At 38.0% G+C, this 19095-nt stretch overlaps 1 protein-coding gene across 2 annotated transcripts in view; it reads right to left on the reverse strand.

Annotated features, from left to right (window-relative positions):
• Positions 1–760: 760 nt before the first annotated feature.
• RAMP3 (receptor activity modifying protein 3) overlaps positions 761–19095 on the reverse strand; it is a 49540-nt gene continuing 31205 nt past the window's right edge. For both annotated transcript variants that reach the window (XM_038129870.1, XM_038129871.1), the window contains one exon: positions 761–10319. In XM_038129870.1, coding sequence (XP_037985798.1) covers positions 10064–10319 — 256 coding nt within the window. In that variant the 3' untranslated portion in view covers positions 761–10063. The remainder of the gene's footprint in view (positions 10320–19095) is intronic.

The following is a 19095-nucleotide window of genomic DNA, read 5'->3' on the forward strand; positions in this document are numbered from 1 at the left end:
ACTAAAACACTCCCATGTTAACCAGGCAATTTAGCTCTACTGCTCTTATTACCATTAACTTATAAACATTAAGTGACACTTGCCCTGGAGACTGCTCTTATGTTACATGCTGCTAATGCATTCTTTCACTCAGATTTGTAGGGGTTTATTTCATGGAATGGAAGGGGACAGAAGCATCTCACTGTTGTTGGTAATCACAGGCTTGTGAGAACGACGTCATGTCCTTTTGGGGCATCAAAGTGTATATAATAAGTTAATCAGTATTTCCCTGGTGTCCAGATGTCAGGGAGCAAGGGCAAAGTATTGCACCCTCATCCCTGTGCCACATAACAGGATGTGATGGCAGGGACCCACCAGGCTACAGGGACATGCCTGGAATGTGACCTGGCTGGCAAGCTATGGTGTCAGGAAAGACCTAGAGAAAACTTTGTTCTTAATGTCATACTTGGTATTCATCAAGGATGTATATTCTCTAGCCCGGCTATCAGTGAAAGGTGATACTTCCCAGAAGTCATACTTTAAAAAAATGACTTGGAAAACCTAGTGCATGAGTTACAAGTGATAACCATCTATGGTAAGAAGCAGATTCATTCTCCATAAATAAAGTGCATTGCACAAGTGCAAAACAGACCCAACTTTTGTTGGTTGCTCATCCCACTGTATTGTCTGGCCATTTTCAAATTCCACCAGACAGACATCAATTCCCTTGCCTATATCCTTGAACATTGAAATAATGCTTCAAAAGAGACACCATGAACTGTTTTGGTTTTTTTTGGTTGTTTTTTTTTTTATTCCAAGACTTTTACTTTGGATAGTACTTTACAGAAGGATAAAAAATGGTGCATTCCATTTGTAACAAACATTAGGAATAACAACAGCCACATTTTTTCCTTTAACTATGTATTCCCATGAGCAAGAATAGCATATATTCAAAGCAGAGAATGATACTCTATTTTTGTCTGTGAACTGGGTGGTCCAATTGGTTACTGCATTGGCCTTTCTTCTATGAACACTTTGATTTTAATAATAGCTTTGGGCACAACAGAATATGAGTATGACAAATTCATCCTACATGTCCTCACTTGTGTTACAAAACCTCTGTACAATATACAGTGTACTTTAAAACACTAGGGAAATTTAGAAGCCAAGGGAAAACATCAGTCTGTAACTTCTGTATAAATTAATTTTACAAATACAATAAAAATTTAAATGAATACTTACACTGATTATATGATTTTTGACACCACACTTGTTACAGGAACTGTAAAATGTATGTCAAGTTTTACATCATCTGGAAACTTTGTAATTTTTCATTCAAGACAATACGTCTGTTACCTTTTACTTCTCCTTATATACATCTTTCTATGATGTATAGATAAATGGGAATAGGTAATATTTTCCATTTGATAACATTTATAAATACCAGCAAAATTTTAAAGGAATCTTGAGTGCTGCTTGGTGTATTTCTGAAGGGCAAAATATTTTAAGACTCTGGAGACTGCACTAAGAATGAAAGAGAACTAAGACATGCAGCAGTGGAGATAATGTTTGACTGACATTTGTTTAAAGCTATTGAGCTAAAATGAAGGTTAACCTTATTAAAGGAGACTGTTAAGACAGGCACATGCTGTGGTCCAAAAGGAAAGTTCTTGTTCTTTGAATTCTCTTCAAAGGAATTGAGTCTAACAGAAAGGATGCACTGTTCTACTTCTTACCACACTTCTCCCTGAAACTTCTCATCATGGCAATTGGAGTGATACTAATTGCACAAAAAAGGACATCTAGTGTCTCCAAATGCAGAGCTGACCCTTTTTGTTACACCTCTGCAAGCAAGGGAATCCAACACTGATTTCTTACCATGAAGTACATGGGCAGAAAATGAGCATGTTCATAACGCTCTATAAATACCATACAACAAGAGAATGTGAAATAGAGTTTGGACCCATAAAACTAACCCACCTCTAAGCAAGTGAAATCAAAACTTTCATTTTTGCAAGCCTAAAGTGATAAAAAAAGAAAAACTGATGAGCAATGTGGGTTTATCAATGCAGAATTGAATGCATTATGGTCTCTGGAATACACATTATTAAGTTGCACTGTTTTTTAAATTTTACTTCATTAGCTTTGTTTCTTCTCTTAAATTTAATGTTCTTAAAACTTCTGGAACCCAGGGCAACTAAGCATAGCAATCCACGGCAGGGCAAAAACATTTGACAGACTCAAATCAAACTCTGTTTACTTTTAGGAAACTTCAGCAGCTGATGCAAATCTAGGTCTTTGCTTTTCCAAGCATTCATCTAACTGCATTCCTGCTCATCACCAGGGTTTGGGTTTCATTTTTTAATGAACGCCTCAACTAGCATCATAACCTATTGTATTGGACCCTTTATGTAAGCAAATACTATAATGTTGATTTTTCCTCAGCATAATACTCCTGTTTAATTAGTACACTTTTGCAGTATTAGAAATATTTGTGACCTGTTGCTGCCCTTGATTTGTATTTCTAAACTGTTATCCTAGAGTATACATTATACAGTATAATACTGCATATATACAGTAGAATACTGCATATTACACAAAACAGCATTTCTTTCAGTCTTGTAATCTACCAAAGTATGCAGCCTGAGGTCAGAAGCATTTTCCTTCACTTTTAAATAAAAATAATTTCATAATTGTTCCTGTCCGTTTGGGGGTCCCCGGGGGCCCCCTAAGCTGTATGTTCGCTGGTAGCAGCAGGCAGGCAAGGAGACTCCACAGGGCTTCTGAGGGTGCTCATTAGATGAGGGTTTATTGGGGGTCCCACCCCCGGGAGCAGCGTGGTTTCTGAGGGAGAAGGGGGGAAGGGGGGGAGGGGGAGGGAGAACCTAGGGAGAAAAGGGGCCAAGAGGGCATCTCGTCTCCCTCGCACAGCTTAAGAGGGAGATTCAAAGTGGGCGCGGAATAAGACTCGGGCCAATGGGATTACAGATACATGATACTGCAGGGGAGGTTCAGAGGCTTGGAATGAACCGTACATTTTCGAGGGGTGAGACAGAGCATACCATTTAACTAAACCACATATCATTATTTCAGATTATAGGCAGCATGCAGATGGAGAGGATCCAGTGATCAATTACCACATCTTAAGTCCTGAAATTATGCTTAATGGTTTCTTTTCTTGAAAAGAGCATAAGAAAATCAAAGTGTATGTAGTAGATTTATGAGAGTATTTTGTGTTGAGTATTAAGGTTTTAGTTATTAGAAAGGACTACTAGTTCTGCTACTCTGCTCAAGAAAGTACTCCTAAATCATGTTATTTTTGCTAGCAAAACCAAATCGTTGAAAGACAGAAAAAAAACCAGGTAGTTTGCAGATATTCTGCCAATGTGATTGTCAAATACTGGTGTTTCTTCCAATGTTTTAAAAAGTTTTATTGCCCAGATTAATTCCTTAAAAGGGTAAAATTTACTTGCAGAGCTCTTCACTTTAAAATAAACTGGGACAAATTAGGCAGTCCAAGAGAACTGGGATTCACTCCCTGCTGAGAGGAAAATTCATTGCAACCACACCATAAATGTCATACTCTAAGCAAACACCTCTCCTTAGAGAGTGAAACTCATGGGAATGCACTTACTGAAAATCCCAGCATGGGGATCCTAGTGCACAGGTCTCTAAAATGCTGATCCTATCAAGTTTCTATAAACTGTAACCTCAATTACTAATAGTTGTCCTTAAAAATTATTCGAATTGTTAAAAGACAGCAAACTCAAGTCTTTCCAAATGAGGCTTCCCGGTCTGCAGAGTGTCTCCAGAGAGCCCCAAGGAGCACTCTACTACAGTGCCCTACTAGGATTAAGAAGGTTTCCTTTATAATCTGACTTGGCTATTCCTTCAGGTCTGCTGGCTCAGATGTGACCCTGACACAACTGTGTCCAGTATTTTCATCAAAAATAAAACAGAAAGCAAGGCAACAGTTGTCTGTATTAATATCTTCATGTCTTTGAAAAAGTATCCATGCTGACCATAAAGAAAGTAATGTACTTTTATACAAAGTCAAAATTGCAAAATAAACCACAGCAATAAAAAATAAATAATTTATTTAAATAAATTAGCAAAATTCTTTATACTTCATAAAAATAATCTGGCATTTTTTCCTTACTCTTCTGTCTTCATTCAGGTTAAAACTCATGCAAAGGGCAGAGACCAACTTAAAAATCAAAGTGTAACTTTGCATGCATTATTTTATCTATAAATGAATATTTTGTTTAATTAGCTAAACATTACAGCTTACTCAAATCCAAGCCTCACTACAGCCATTTGAAATAAGAATGACTGAATGTGCAATTGCTTTCAAATCTAGTTCCTATCCAAGTTCCTAACAAAACAACCTGTTTGTTCAGTTCTCATAAAATAGGCATCTTTGCTTTTGCAAAAATTGACACTACTGTCTATCAAAATCTGAATATTTTGCTGTTATAGGAGTCTGATCAGACACAAGTATGCTCCAAGACTGATATGAGTTGGCCTCCCCAAGTGTCTTGGTTCTAATTAAGCTTGGCTCTGTGCTGACATGTGCCTCCAATGGCTTCCCACGCACATAAACCAGTGGGATCTCCTCTTTACAGTGACAGGCACCCACATAACATTTTCTGGTTTATACAGGATTTTTTTATGCATCAAATGTTGAGCAGATACACCACTCACACTCAGCCATGGAGTCTCCATAATATCAACAACAGGGTGATTGATCACTGGATTTTCTCCATCTGCATGCTGTGTATATATATAGCTAGAAAACAGGAGCACATTTCCCTTGTGATTATGCTACAGTCCTGTTGAAGAGTATGGAGAAATAAGGTACATATTTACATACATAATTAGGTTTTCCCCAGTTGTTTTTGAATTACAAACTAAGGTTGTTTTTATGAGGTGAGCAATTAAATGTACCATAATTTCCCAGGATTTAAAGTGATTTTTTTCAGCAGAATTATCTGTGTTCCCATTCACTCTCTCTACACCTGTGCAGCTCCCTGGTGTGCTCTCCAAGAATAGTTCAGTTAGTTTACAAGTCACTCAACATATTTCACTTTTAAGCAGCTATGTGCTAAAAAGCTTCCACTGTTGTCATTCTGAATCTTTAATGGTATTGAAACTGTCAGGCAAAAATTGCATTCTCCTGCTGTTCTGAGCAGCAGGAGAATGAAGATGACAGAAGAGCCATGTTAATGTTAATCATAGATGAGAAATACAATGGCATTTTTCAGAAACTTAGGGCTCTGCTTTAACAGGCACAGGCTCCCTATTTCCCCCTTTTAGCCCATTTAATTCTAAAAAAGAATAACTGCAAATAAAAATATAACAAAGAAAAACAATTAGCCAAATGGACTGAATCACGAAAATTCTCCCTGGCTGTATTTCCCACTGGTTTTCTAATTGCTGTCATTTTGAATCATTAGATTGTTGTAAGTATGTTCTACAACTCAATAATCTTTAAGCAATTTGTGATCATTCACTTTCTTATGCTCATAGCATCCTTCCGAGATTATCCCTACTCAGATGGGGCACTGAAGAACAGAGGTCTAACGTACCTGGGAGCATGATTAACAGCCTCTATAATTTAGATGTCTACCACACTGTAGCTGAGGCTACAGTGAAACTGTCACTAGGATCCATTTAATGGTTCTTTGAGAGCATTTCTGACCATTAATCTCATGAAAACAAACAGTCTCCCTTAGAACGTGATGAAAACAAAGTATGAGACCCTGTTCTCATGCAGATATCTACACCCTAGATATAAAAACTAGTAAAGAAAAAAATATCCCACCATGAAGGATTTAGAAAGACCTCAGTTATATCTGAATGTCAAACCTTAAGGAGTAATTCCAACTATGCTGCTGCCATCCCTGCAAGTTCCAAAAAAAACCCCAGTACCCTGGTAGTCTTGTCTGTATATGCACACTCCAAATTCTACAAAGGCACATCTTCTACAAATGCATTTGAAGCTGTCTCCACTCCACCAGCCAGGCCATCACGCTAGGGATGGTTTCTGCATAAGGCAAAGAAGGCACATCCCTCAAAGCTGAGTACGGCACTGCATTGATGTGTCTGCAGACAATTCCGAGCAGAGCTGGCTCTTACAGCCAGCTCTAAGCAGGGTGGCACCTCTATACTGCCTCTGACCACCTGGGTCTGCCTCCACTCCCCGAGTGCTTTGACACAGTTGGTGTTGACAGGCTATGCCTATTATTCACCATTACCCTTTGTATCCTTTCAAAATGTTCTGCTGAGAGTTCAGACAAAGACAAGGTCTAGCCTCAATGCTCCACAGATTTCCTACTGTGCAGAAAATTTGCTTTTCTTATCAAATCCACAGAGCTATTTGAGGGTCGCAGTTTCTTATTTCAAAATTCTTTTAGAGTAGCAGAAACACAGACTCTTCAACTAAAATTCTATAGCTTTTTCTATATTCTGAGTATTAAGACACCACTGCATGTATTTCCATCAAAGCACATAGAGAGCTCCATAGTTCTTGTATAAAGAAGCAATGGCAGTCACTAATTTTCCTTATAATTCCAAACCACCCATGAGTTTAAAAAATACAATGTTTTCTTTTCCTCCTATGGAACTCAGACTTTGGAAATACAGCTCAGGACTTTCATTTTCTGAAATATCCTCATACTTCTGACGATCAAGGCTTAAGCAAAATGATGTCCAGCACTGCTGCATTACATCTTGCTGCCTTGCAAAATTCATACTTTGCTTCAGTTTCCAAAAGAGCCAATTTATTGGAACAGGTGGACACCAGCTGCCAGGATCCACACATGACATTTAGGCAGGAAGAGACACCACCTACACCAGTCAGAAAAGGGGCACACCTGCTGAGCATTCCAGTAAATTCATCTGGATGCCCAGTCTGTGTAGAGGGGAATTTAAATATTCATTCATTTAATTGTGGGGATGCCAGAAATGAAAGAGGCTGTTGATTCCCTCTGCATGAACGCTGGACATATGCAGACAGCATGCAGGATTTCCTCACCATTTCCTACCAATGCCCAAGAGACATTTGCTACTAACCTGGTTATGGTGAGGTCATACTCCTGGAAGAAAGGACCACATTTTTTTGTGTTCATGACAATTTTTTCCTTGCCCTGAAGGAACTCTGTTCCTCCTTTGGCCTCCTATTTTTCTTGAAAGAGATGACAGCCCTTTCTGCTTTTGTCTTGGTCCTGCTAGTCATCATCTTCTTCTGTTAACTCTTTGATGGAGCTCTTATACCCCATGGAAATACGCACTTCCAAAGTTGCTACTGAATGCAAAAAATCCCACAACTCACAGCAATTAGCAATGTCAGCTAGCTGTCACTTCTCTTTTGGCCTAAATATTGCTGGGGATCAACCACAGTTCCAGCTCTAGGAAAGATTTTGAACAAGTTTTTTTCTTTCTTTTTGAATAACGTTATTCCTGAGACTCTGTTGTGATATCAAATTAATTTGCAATTAATAAATGAGCCAGATTCTTGGTACCAGATGTGATTTTCTTGCCAATGGAGACAGACTTGGGCGTAAAAAGGTCCTAAAATGCACTAACTCTCATCAACACATAATACAACCTATGTCAAAAGATTCAACAGTTATCATTCTAGGTCCCTATTAATGTACACAACTGTTAAGAACAAACTACTGTAGCTGCATTTTTCCTAAAAACACATTTCTCAGATTTAAAACACAGAGACTACATTACAAAATCTGTGTTGTTTTCCATGCACTGTTTCAAGTTCCCTGCCCTTCTTCAGCCATATAAAAAGTAATAGAAGATCACACTTGGGTGAGGAAGACACAAAACAGTGATTAAATTTTCATCTCTAAAGCACAGACTAGTGTCAGCATCCTCTACCCCTAGTCTACGGCACATGAATTAAAATCTACTATTTCTGTTCCTTTGAGTCTTGTATTTTAAAAGACTCTTTGAACTAGAGATTTTAAACATGGCATTCTTTTAAAGACCACAGTACACACCTGGTGGTATAAATTCATCATGCTTTCTTCCTCACTTAGTAGCCAGGCCAATCCATCTTATAAATTAAGCTTATGAATTAAGCTGACTGATATCTCTCAGGCAACCTGTTCATTAGGTGAACATGATTTCAAATGAGTCAGAAACTGTCCAGAATTTGCCCCAAACACGACAATTAGGTTGAAATGAATGTGGTTTTATAAAAGTAAAAATTTTTGCTATGTGGTGTCCAAACCAAAGTTTTGAAACGTGCCTTGAAGCTTGCTGAAGTTTAAGTAAATGAGAATTAAAATGAAACTCTATGCAGAATATAAGATTGTTTGGTTTTGGCCACACAAAATGCTTAACCAAACAATATTTTGGATAAAATGAATGGGTGGGGTGTCTTCACTGACCACTAGTTTTGGTGGTGCAATGCATTTTAATACAGAAAATAAAAGTTCAATAGAAAATTAAACAGAATTGCTTAATACATTGTTTCATTCTTCTTTTTTACAAAGAGCAAATTCTGCTAGCATCTAGAGAATGAGGAAGAGTCTTTGGAAAAACACACAGGAAACACTTTCAAAATTAAATCATTCCAACATCAGAGTAATGAATAAACAAGCTGGTGCCTTCAACCCTTGTGAACAGATGTGAAAACAAACCAGTACAGCTTATAAGGATTATTTATTTATCTATACACAATGTATGTAGATAAATAATCTAGTAAATTGAACACTTCTAATTTGATTCAAGCATGGAAATGCTTTTCATATTCATAGACCTAAGTCTCAAACATGGAGCCAGAACCTTAAAGGAGAAAATCTAACTATAAAATATATAAAACACAATTACTCAGCCATTCAACTGTATTTTATTTGTGTGCATAATGTATGGAAAAATGAAAAGTCACTTGTAGCAGACATTGCACACTTGTCATAGAAAAGCATTGGACTGAAAGGCATGTTGTGAAAAGAAGGTTTGCAACACATAGAAGTTCTTTTGTTTTGAGCATATGATCTTTATTTCAACTATTACATAACTTTATAGAATAAGATTTCTGAGTTGTATTTTTCTCCTTCCTCCTACTACTATTCCAAGTTTTGGTGTTCATACTTTAGTTCCCACACTCTTCACAGGACAAAGAATTATTTATGTACAATACTCTGAAAGGCACCTCAATCCACATGACACCTTTATATTTATTTGTAGTATATCGCTTGCACAAACTGGAGTGAGAGTGGGGAGTATACAGTGAACACAAGTCATCAAGAATAATAATTATAAAAGAGGAAAAATAAAGAGTCTGGTGTATGAAAGTTTCTTCATTACTCCTTAGTGTATTTATGATCAACCAATTTCCTTTCACGTTTTCCAGCTCTGTAAAGTACGACTTGCATATCCTCCCAAAGTTTGTTTGTAAGACATAAAATTCCAAGCAGTCACGCTTAAAGGAGTTTTATAAACTATTTTATAATGTGGCAGGATAATTTCCCTGTGCAGATAGTCACCGGACGCAGGAGTTATTTCTTTGCCAGAACAATACTTCCCAGTTTTGATAATGATGATTTTGACTAGCTTCTAAGAAAAGCTGCCACCTGGTTATATCCCTAATCAGTTCCTGTGCCAGGGATCTCTCCAAGTCACAGGGCTCACAGATGAAAACCTTCAGTGTCCTGCACAAAACCTCAAGAGATATCACTTCCCCCCCAGCCAGTATTACACACATACAGCTTTGCAAAACTTTACCAGCCACCTTTGCCCACAGGAAAGTAACTTTACTCCTTTTGCAGACAAGGGGTCCATTTGTCTGGGAACTTTCCTGTTTCTGGGAGGTGTCTGAATTCCATGCTGATGAAGCTTGATGGAAGTAGAGCTTTCCACCAGCAATACTCATGGTCAAGACAGAAGCAGTGATGCAGCAGCAGCAGCAACAGCAGGCAGCTCTTCATTCACAGGAGCATCTCAGTATCTCACTGGTTCCATTTCAGCAGATCTGAAATCTTTATGCCATGCTCCTCTCTTCGTCCTCCTTTCTTAGTGTTTAGGGAAGAAAGAAATGAAGAAAAAGAAAACCCAGAGGAAGAACTTACACTAAGATATCACTTCTTTTGCTGCACCATACTACCAGTGTTATCATGGCACATGTCAACATGACTGGGATCAAGATCAGTGTTATGAGAATTTCATCTGGTGGATCTTCCCAGTGAACCTTTTCTGAAGTACAGTTTGAAAAGAATTGTTTATGAATGCCAGTGATAAAGCCTTCTGCAAGGGGGTTTGGCCAAAAGCAACTTGCATTGTTGGCTTCACGTTCTGTGCACTGGGTAAAGTTGTCATAATACCTGGGAGTAGAAGAAAAATAAGAGAAGTTGAAATAGAATGTATATGCATATTACACTTGGAGAAAGCTATGGAGGGCGCCATAAGAAATCTCAAAGAGTGTGTCTATCATGTAGATACTCTGCTGAAGGACCTCCAATGGAAGCTGTGGCACAGTGAGGCAGAAGGAGAACTGACTCATATGTACTAATGCAACTGAGAGATTTCATGTGAAGTTCTGAGATCCCAGATGGACAATAATCAAACCTCGACTGCAGCCAGGACCTTCTAATGCCACTTAAGTACAAATAGAACACCCTCACTAGAGACATCTACAGATTCTTTAAAAAACATGTACGCAAATGTGCCAAGAACAGGACATTTTGAACAAAGTATGGATATTTCATGCCTCAACTGCCACTAGACATGATGTTGTCGTGAAAATTAGAATGTGGCACTAGGACTGAACCACAACATGCAGTACTGTGTAAAAATTTTGGTTCTGTTGCACTCTGATGTAAGAAATTAATGGGAAAATTAAAAAAAAAAAGAAAGTTAGCTTTTGACAAAATTCCTCTTCTTTCCAACTTCAGCAAATGCCCCGCAGGGAATAAATAAAGAAATAAATTCTAATTACACATTTGCTTATGAAAGGCTGGGAATTCCTTGTAATACCTAACATGTGATTTCGATGTTGCATGTGCTAAAATTTACCTGTCCAGGAATAACTTCTATTTATGAGAACTGGCTATCCCTCAGGAAAAAAAAGGCAACAATAAGCCTAAATGAGTTTTGTGGTGTTATTATAAGCCAAAGAAATTCAGGAAATGAATGGATATGGGGGAGGATATCGGAAAATAGGAAGACAAAGAGTGTCTGGTCAGTGCATTACTAGGGCAAGAAATAAGGAAGCTGAATTATTGTCTGTTGCATTTATTTTAATCCTGCGTGACTCAATAAACTTACTTCAAAGGGGAATTAAAAATAGAAAGGAGAGAGCAAAAACCCACATGACACCTCCAGGGACAGCATCCTATTATAGCATCTGAAGACCCTACTCTCCCTTACAGTCCATATAAATATGAACTCCTGATGATTGACTCGTTCTGACATTAAGTCCTACAGGGGACTAATGTTGACTCAATGCTTTGCTGAAAACTAAAGGAGAAGAGACATTCAGCGTTTGGGCCAAGACTGAAGTTTACTGTCTACTGTGTGTCTGTCAGGGGAAATGTCTGCCCACCCATGCTACAACCACACAGGTTGGGAACACAGCCTGCTGAGCACCTAAATTCTCAGGGCTATGTTCACAGAAGAAGAAAAAGCATCACAGAAAGGGCCTTCTGCAAGTTCCTTGTAGTTCTCATTCCCAAGGAGTTTGAGCCAATATTGCTTTATTCATAAGCAAACACACTGGACAATCTAACACCAAACTCCGGCACGAAGATGCATATACGCGCAATGTATGTGCCTTTTAAGCAAAGCGACTAGAAAGGAAGCTTTTGTGACATCAGCAACCACAGGAAAACAACAGGAAATAAGCTAAAAATAAAATACAAATATCAGCTGTTTGCAATTTTAATAGCATCATTCTTCTGTGTGACCTGATGGCATCCATTCTTTATGTCCTTGGACTAAATTAGGAGCTGGAGATGTCTAGTTGAATGTGGGAGATACAGTCCCAGAGGACCTGAAGAGCAACAGGCCTGAAGGCAAGGCTACAAGGTACAGCAGGCTACAATGCACAGATGGAGGAGCATCCATCTGCCCAGCTAAGTCGATGCTCCACCTGGCACAGACACCAGGCAAGACTCCAGAATGATAGACTCTGCTCCAGCCTGCTCTGGGCCATGCTCTCATGGGCACCTTTGTGCCATCAATGGCTGCTGGTACAGCCACCTCAAAAAGAAAATCAACAATAAATCCAGGTGATTTCAGCACAAAAGTACCCTAAGCTCAAAGATTTGTTGATGGAATTTTTTTCCTCTGTGTTTAAAATCCTATAGAAAATTCAGTGTTCTACAAAGAACTCTGTAGGTTTTTTTAAATTTTAGATGGTGTAAACAAAAATATTTCCCACTGATTTTTTGATTGTTAATATAACACAGCTAGAAAAAGCTGGTTAAGTGTTGCCAAAAGGCCAGATAAAAATAACTTGCCAAATAAATTGTATTTGAAATACTGAATCCCTAAGGGCCAAAGTAGAATAAAAATGTTATTGGAATACTTGGAATACCTTACAATTTTTCCTTAAAACCTTCTCTCATTAATAAAAAAGGGGGAAAAAAACCTACCTGCACTATAACTCTTAGTTCACACAACTGTGAGAATGTAGGTAAAGGAAAATCTCAGCTACTGGAGAATTGCGTGTCTGCCAGTAAAGCTGAAATCACTTAAATATTTATGTAGTTTTGTAATTTAGAGTTTATGCATTGCAACAGAAAGCTCATACAAAAATAAAAAGATCCTCTCTGCATGGCACTGTGGAAGAGCTGCCTCAGAAGGAAGCAACTGCATCCTCATTACTACAGCATGGATGTTTTTGTAGTTGATCAATTGATTTGCCAGTTGGGCTTTTTTAAGAGAGAGATCGGGTTAATGGATTTTTAATTTCAGTTCAATTCTCCTATGCCTAATTCCTTAATGCCTTCCGTAATTCTCTTCATTCAAGAGGCAAAGGCTGAAATAGGAAACCTTTCCATTCTTTATAGCAAAATGGCTATGACAAAAATATCCTGGCCTCTGTCTGGAGATACTTCAAGAAGTGCATAAAGTTCCAGAACTTGTGAAAAGAATGAACAAGAAATGACAGTTTCTACTTATTCCCGAAAACAAATAACTAGAGAGCACACTGGAGCTCACGTTCCTTCACTTTTCAGATTATAAGAGGGTGTGGGAACATTCTTATTCTTTGTGCTGAGACACATTTTCATCTCTTTCAGGCTAGCTACAAGGGACCTAGGTAGTACTCAGCAAAGGGATATTCACTGGGAGCCAGGTCACAAGCTTCGTGACAAATGGGCCAAAAAATTATAGGAGTTTCAACTCAGCTAAGTAGTCCAGCACAAAAAACCAAAATCTAAGCATAGTCTGAGCAGCAAAATTCATATAAAGATGTGCTTTGACCTGATATGCTCAGAACAACTATAGTTTCTATTGAGGAACAAACTCCTTTGTCGTACTGCACATAATTGAAAATACTTTCAGAGAACACGAAAAATAATTCCTTTCAGAGCAATCTCTGAACTATATCACATTAGTCATGAAAGATAATTTTCAATATTCTAGAACAATACCTCATTTTCAGAGCACACACACTTTTTCTCCTGTACCTTATGTTTTCACTAAACCAGATAATAACAACTGTGTCACTGGGTTTGTTTTTGTTGACGCTGTGTACTATTTTATTTTGTGAATATTTTACCCATGAGAAAATATATTTTTACATATTACCTATAACTAAGAACCTGGAGAGTAGGCAGTTATTATGAGGAATGGTAGTGTACACATTTGCATAAATGGGACAGTGTTTCATGGAGTGTCCACTCAAACTATTTAAATGGACAGCTGGGTTTATTACATCTCATCTGTCTCAGGGTACACAATTGACTCTCACTCAGGGCACTTCTCAGTCTAAGACAGGCTTGAATCTCATCCATAGTTTCCCACATTTCCAAGGAGGAATACGGTCAATTCTTGCTCTTTCTTCCTCAATATCCCTGCACAGGAAAACTGCAGAGATGATTGGTTTACAAACACACAAGTCCCACAACCGCCTCCTCCACATTTTTGTGAGACTAAGAAAACAAATAGATTGTTTAACTAAGAGTTTTAACAAATAAGCATTTTTCAATGTTATTTCAAAGAATCACAAACAATTATGAAAAAGCTGAATACAATATATATATATTACTTAAAACAAACATTTGCGGGCATTTTCTGGCTGCAGGCAGTACTGTCAGTTCCAATAGGAGAATCTTTCCACCTCTCCAGCACTCATGGATAGACCACCACAGAGACAGCACATAAGCAGTCAGGAATGCTTTGCAGTTGCTTAATGAGGAGGGCCAGGGATTAAAAACCAAAACATCACACTTCCACTACCCCATTTTAAATAATTTCATTTCATGATTCTTGATATAATTATAGAAGGGTAGTACAAGATCTATATAATACATTGTGAGTAATTTTTGTTATTTTGCGTCCACTAAGTACTCAGAATACAGTGAAAAATCTCTCAACCATTACTAAATCTTGATGCAAACCTGGTAATAGATACATCAGGGACACTCACTCCTGCTACTCTAAAATCCCAGACAGCAATCTAGAGGCACTGTTTCAGGACACTACAAGTCACGTGGTGTATTTTAATAAAGATGCTTTAAAACTAATTGCACTCCCCCAGATTATTCAACCAAAAATTTCTTTATACACAATCACATATTAAATTGAATTATCATCCTTGTAATGTCCACCCAGACTGGAATACAAAATGCTGAAATGTAAAAATATTAACAAGAAATATCACATGATAAGAAAGGCTTTTCTTACAGCATTTCCAGATGAAGAGGAGGCAGGAAGTAGCAAAAAACCTCACAAAAATAAAAAGTCTATTCTTATGAGAGATGCAGCCAGACTGTATAGAACTTCAGGGCGTGACAGCCTGATGAACTTCAAATAAGGATCCAAACCTTAAGATGATAATTTCCTGAGGTTTCACCACCATGTTAGAAGGACGTCTTTAATTTTATAGCAAGTTAGGAGCCTGTTGTAAATATGGTGGAATATTTCTGAGATTTTTCTCACGCAACATCTCTCCAAACAGACTTGTGTCTGTGTCTCACCATTCCTTTAATCACATATCTTCTGCCAAGATAAGTATTCTCACAGTCACATTTTTACCTCCCTAATCAGATCAGATCTACTGTTGTGCAGCTCCAATACAGAATTCAGCTTCAAGAAAATAATGTGATACAAAAACACAAGGAAGGAAATGAATGGGGGTGGGGGAAAATGGGTTTAATGAAAAATTATAAAGTACAGTTTACTCTCATGCCACTAAATAATGGACATTGTGACATATTTACTCACTTGGGTTGAAAATAATAAACAGATTCTGGTATTCTTTGAAGCAATTACAGATCTCCACCGTTAGTTTCACATCAACAGCTGTCTGGAAAATTCAAAATAAACCAAACTAAAACCCAAAAATGCACAACTATTACTAAATTGTTGTTAATTCCCTAAAGATACAGCCAGAAAATGTAAATATAAAGAGAAACTACAGATGTAAGCAGTTACTTTATACACCTAATAGCCATCTCTAATAAGCAGCAGAAACCACAATATTAAGCAAATGTAGAAGGAGGAGGTAAATGTAGCCTGACATAAGGAACTGCATTATTAAGATCAAATATTTGGTAGCACCAGAATTTTACCAAGCCAAAAACTTCAACTGGCAAGTGGGCTTTACCTAGATTTTAATGATTACTTAGTTGTACACTCAGCCCATCTTAGGAGAACACCCAGTAAGAGGGGAAGTAGTCTCTGAAGCCATCACTACATCATGTCTTCAGAAGCCAATCCCATAACTCCTTTGAATTAGGCAATAATCAAAAGAGTAAGTGAAGGCAAATCCTAATCCCACAAACACTTAAGCATACATATCCAACTTCTTATAAGCACAGTATCTCATAAATAGCCATCACTGATGATGTGTGAAAACTGTCCTTAATGGCATGAATAGAACCATTACATATCTACTTCTTACAGTCAAACACATCAGGGTTGTGACTCTGCCAGGGAAATGCAAATTTTAACACCTCTTATTTATGGATCAAGTTTCAAAGTTTTTGTCAAGTTGGTCAACTAGTGAAAGCCTTCATTTTTTTGGGCTTCTCAACAAAGCATGTTTCTGGGGGCAAGCACTGTTTTTGTGTACATCAATATTTGAAATTTTACAGTTAAAATTTTAAACCTTGTACTAGAACATGTGAACAGAAGCAAGAAGCCTTCCAAAATTCACATCCAAATTATAAGACCACCTTCTGATCTCCAGTCAACAATTCTCAGTGCTGAAAATGGCAGATGCAAAATCTCTGCTACCTCATCTGCTTTTTTCTCTATCACAGTCAGTTATTTCTCTATTTAATTCAGATTACTTCACAATGACAGGGCAAAGGCAATACCTGACTAAGGCTGGGATTTTTTTCTTTCCCATCAGCTATGCATCTCACCTCAGTGTCATTAGCATTTTCTGGCACATATCCTCTTTCAAAGGCCAAGCATGACAGAGATGAGAGCCCTGAAAAGCCAATAACACAATTTGAAGGCCCATTCCTACTATTTATTGTCATATACAATTTCAAATCAAACTTCTGCATACTTCAAAACTATGTTGCCTTTACAGTCAAAGGTAAAAACACTGGAATAATTGTAGGGCATGATGCACAATATGGCTTCCTTGAAGCTTCCCTTGCCAAGGCAGAGAGCCCAGGACAACTAGTACTTTGGACAGATGAGTCCCACACCTGTTGTGCCTGGCAAAAAAAAAAAAAGCCTCATTAAAAAAAAAAAGCAAGGTAGTAGAGAATTACACTCAAATCTGCCACTGTAGTGATGGAGAGACATGCAAGCAGCACGCTATCCTTGTATCTCTCAGCTCAACTCCTTCCCAAAAGCACTTCCACCTGAGTCACCACAGACAGGCACAATCCTCGCTCTAGTCAGCGTGAGTGTAAGCGTTCTTGGTGCAAGCAGGCATTTGGGTCAGCCACAGACACAGCCACCTCCTGAGGTGGTTCTGCTTTCTCCCAAATACATCAGTCACTTTGTTCATTCACCTTGTAAAGTGTACTACACTTAACAGCTTACTTGTCTCTAGTCTTCTCAGTATGTTCCAACTCCATGATAAAACCATAATTCCAGCACTGCTTCCAAAATTAAATGCTCAGCCAGCTTCAATCCAATCACCCAACGTCTGGGGAGGAGCCAGAGTCAGGAGGGAAGTTGCTGGCCCAGAACTGCTCTGAGCTCACGCCACATTTCAGGAGCTCAAGGCTTTTCTTTCCATCTAGATTAACCAAGCTGACAGGGGAGCAGAGAAAATGTGGCTTGAATTCAGACTAGTGCTCCACAGCTGGGCCTCCAGACAGCCACTCAAAACAAGCAACCATGAAGATAATAATTTTCCTGACCAACAGACAAAAACTCACTGAGAAAGAAGTAACAGAAGGGCCCTTCTTCTTCATTCCAGCTTACATCTACGAACAATTGCTTCATGTTCCATTATTATGAGGACAGTAAAGAGTATCAAAGTGTCACCTGCTGAGTGGAAGCTGTTATTACATTCCACTTAGTCCAAAGTAGCACAAGCCTTTTATAATACCACAGCACTATTTCTTCAAGTGGAAAGAGGGGAGAGAAGTACCTGGTAATATGCAGCTGTGAAACAGAAATCATCAGTCAATCAGGCTTGCATTTTGAAGAACACCCACTGTAGCATCTCCATAGATGATTTTTTTTCATTAAAAAAAAAAATCTGTTACTAAGTTGAACTTTTCACCATCATTTTCCTAACCCTGTACACTTTTCCTGATTATTTATGGAAAATAGGTTTTATATAAACTTATAAAATTCCTGTAATTAAAAAAGCCACTTGCTTTGGGAGGAGAGTGGCTGTTGTGTTCTGCTCCAAGCAGAGCACAAATAATGGGAGTTAAAAATCAGTTGACTAATTACAGATCTTAAGCTTCAGATTAAGTCAGCTACTGGACTAGTTAGAGAATAAATCCTTTTTGCAGTCTTGCATAATAAATGAATTATGTGAAATTGCAATCTAGGCACAGACAGCTCACAAACAAGACCAAAACTGATGAAAAATTAACCATAAAATCGGAGGAACGCTAACAACATTAGAAATTGATTTAAGATTAGGCATAAAGACTGCTAGGGAAGAAGTCTAATATAGAAAAGTTCTGCTTATCTACTATCCAAGTACATAATTATGTTTAGCATGACTTTGACAGCACAGTATGTTCACCACTGATTGTGGGTTTTTTCCTTTCTTATGTCTTCTCCTCTTACTCGTAGTGGAAAAGACACATTACCTCTCCTTATGTAACTACTTCTTGTGCTTTGTGGCTTCCCAAGACTGTTCGAACATCTCATACACACAACAAAAGCAAATGGTGGACCCAAAGCACCTTACTCTTTACCCACAACTGTGTATGAAAGACTGGAATGCTGCAACACTCCCTGGAGTTGCTTAAGGGTAAGCCGGCAACCTCCTAAGCAGGTGCAAAAAACATTATGTCAGAGGATTTTGGATAATATCCAGGCTGATGAAAACAATTATTTATTTTCACAGTGATGGTTAAAAACCAATCTGTTTCCCTGGACAGAAACAGCCAACAGCAGAAAGAACCTTACATTTTTGCACCTACTTTTTATAAGTAGTAATACTAATACCTTATCCCTGCATACTACAAATCAGCCCAAATATATATTAGATATATATACTCCCCAGTAAGAGGAAGCAAAAATCCATTATAGATTACAGTGCAACATGGTAAGTTATACATAATATAGAACCAACTTAAGATCATTGCGACTCTTAAGCTACCTTCCTGCAGATAAAAATTGGACTCAGCACCTCACTGATAACTCCCAGTCCCACAGGCAGACATAGAACCCACTTCTAGATGCCAGAATTCTCATTTTTATATTTCTATGTTTATTTTATAACGATACCTTAATATGAAATGGTACATTTTAACAGTCAGTGAAAAGTATGAGAGA

The sequence above is a fragment of the Motacilla alba genome, chromosome 2, assembly GCF_015832195.1.
Source record: "Motacilla alba alba isolate MOTALB_02 chromosome 2, Motacilla_alba_V1.0_pri, whole genome shotgun sequence".
In the NCBI taxonomy this organism is placed as follows: domain Eukaryota; kingdom Metazoa; phylum Chordata; class Aves; order Passeriformes; family Motacillidae; genus Motacilla; species Motacilla alba.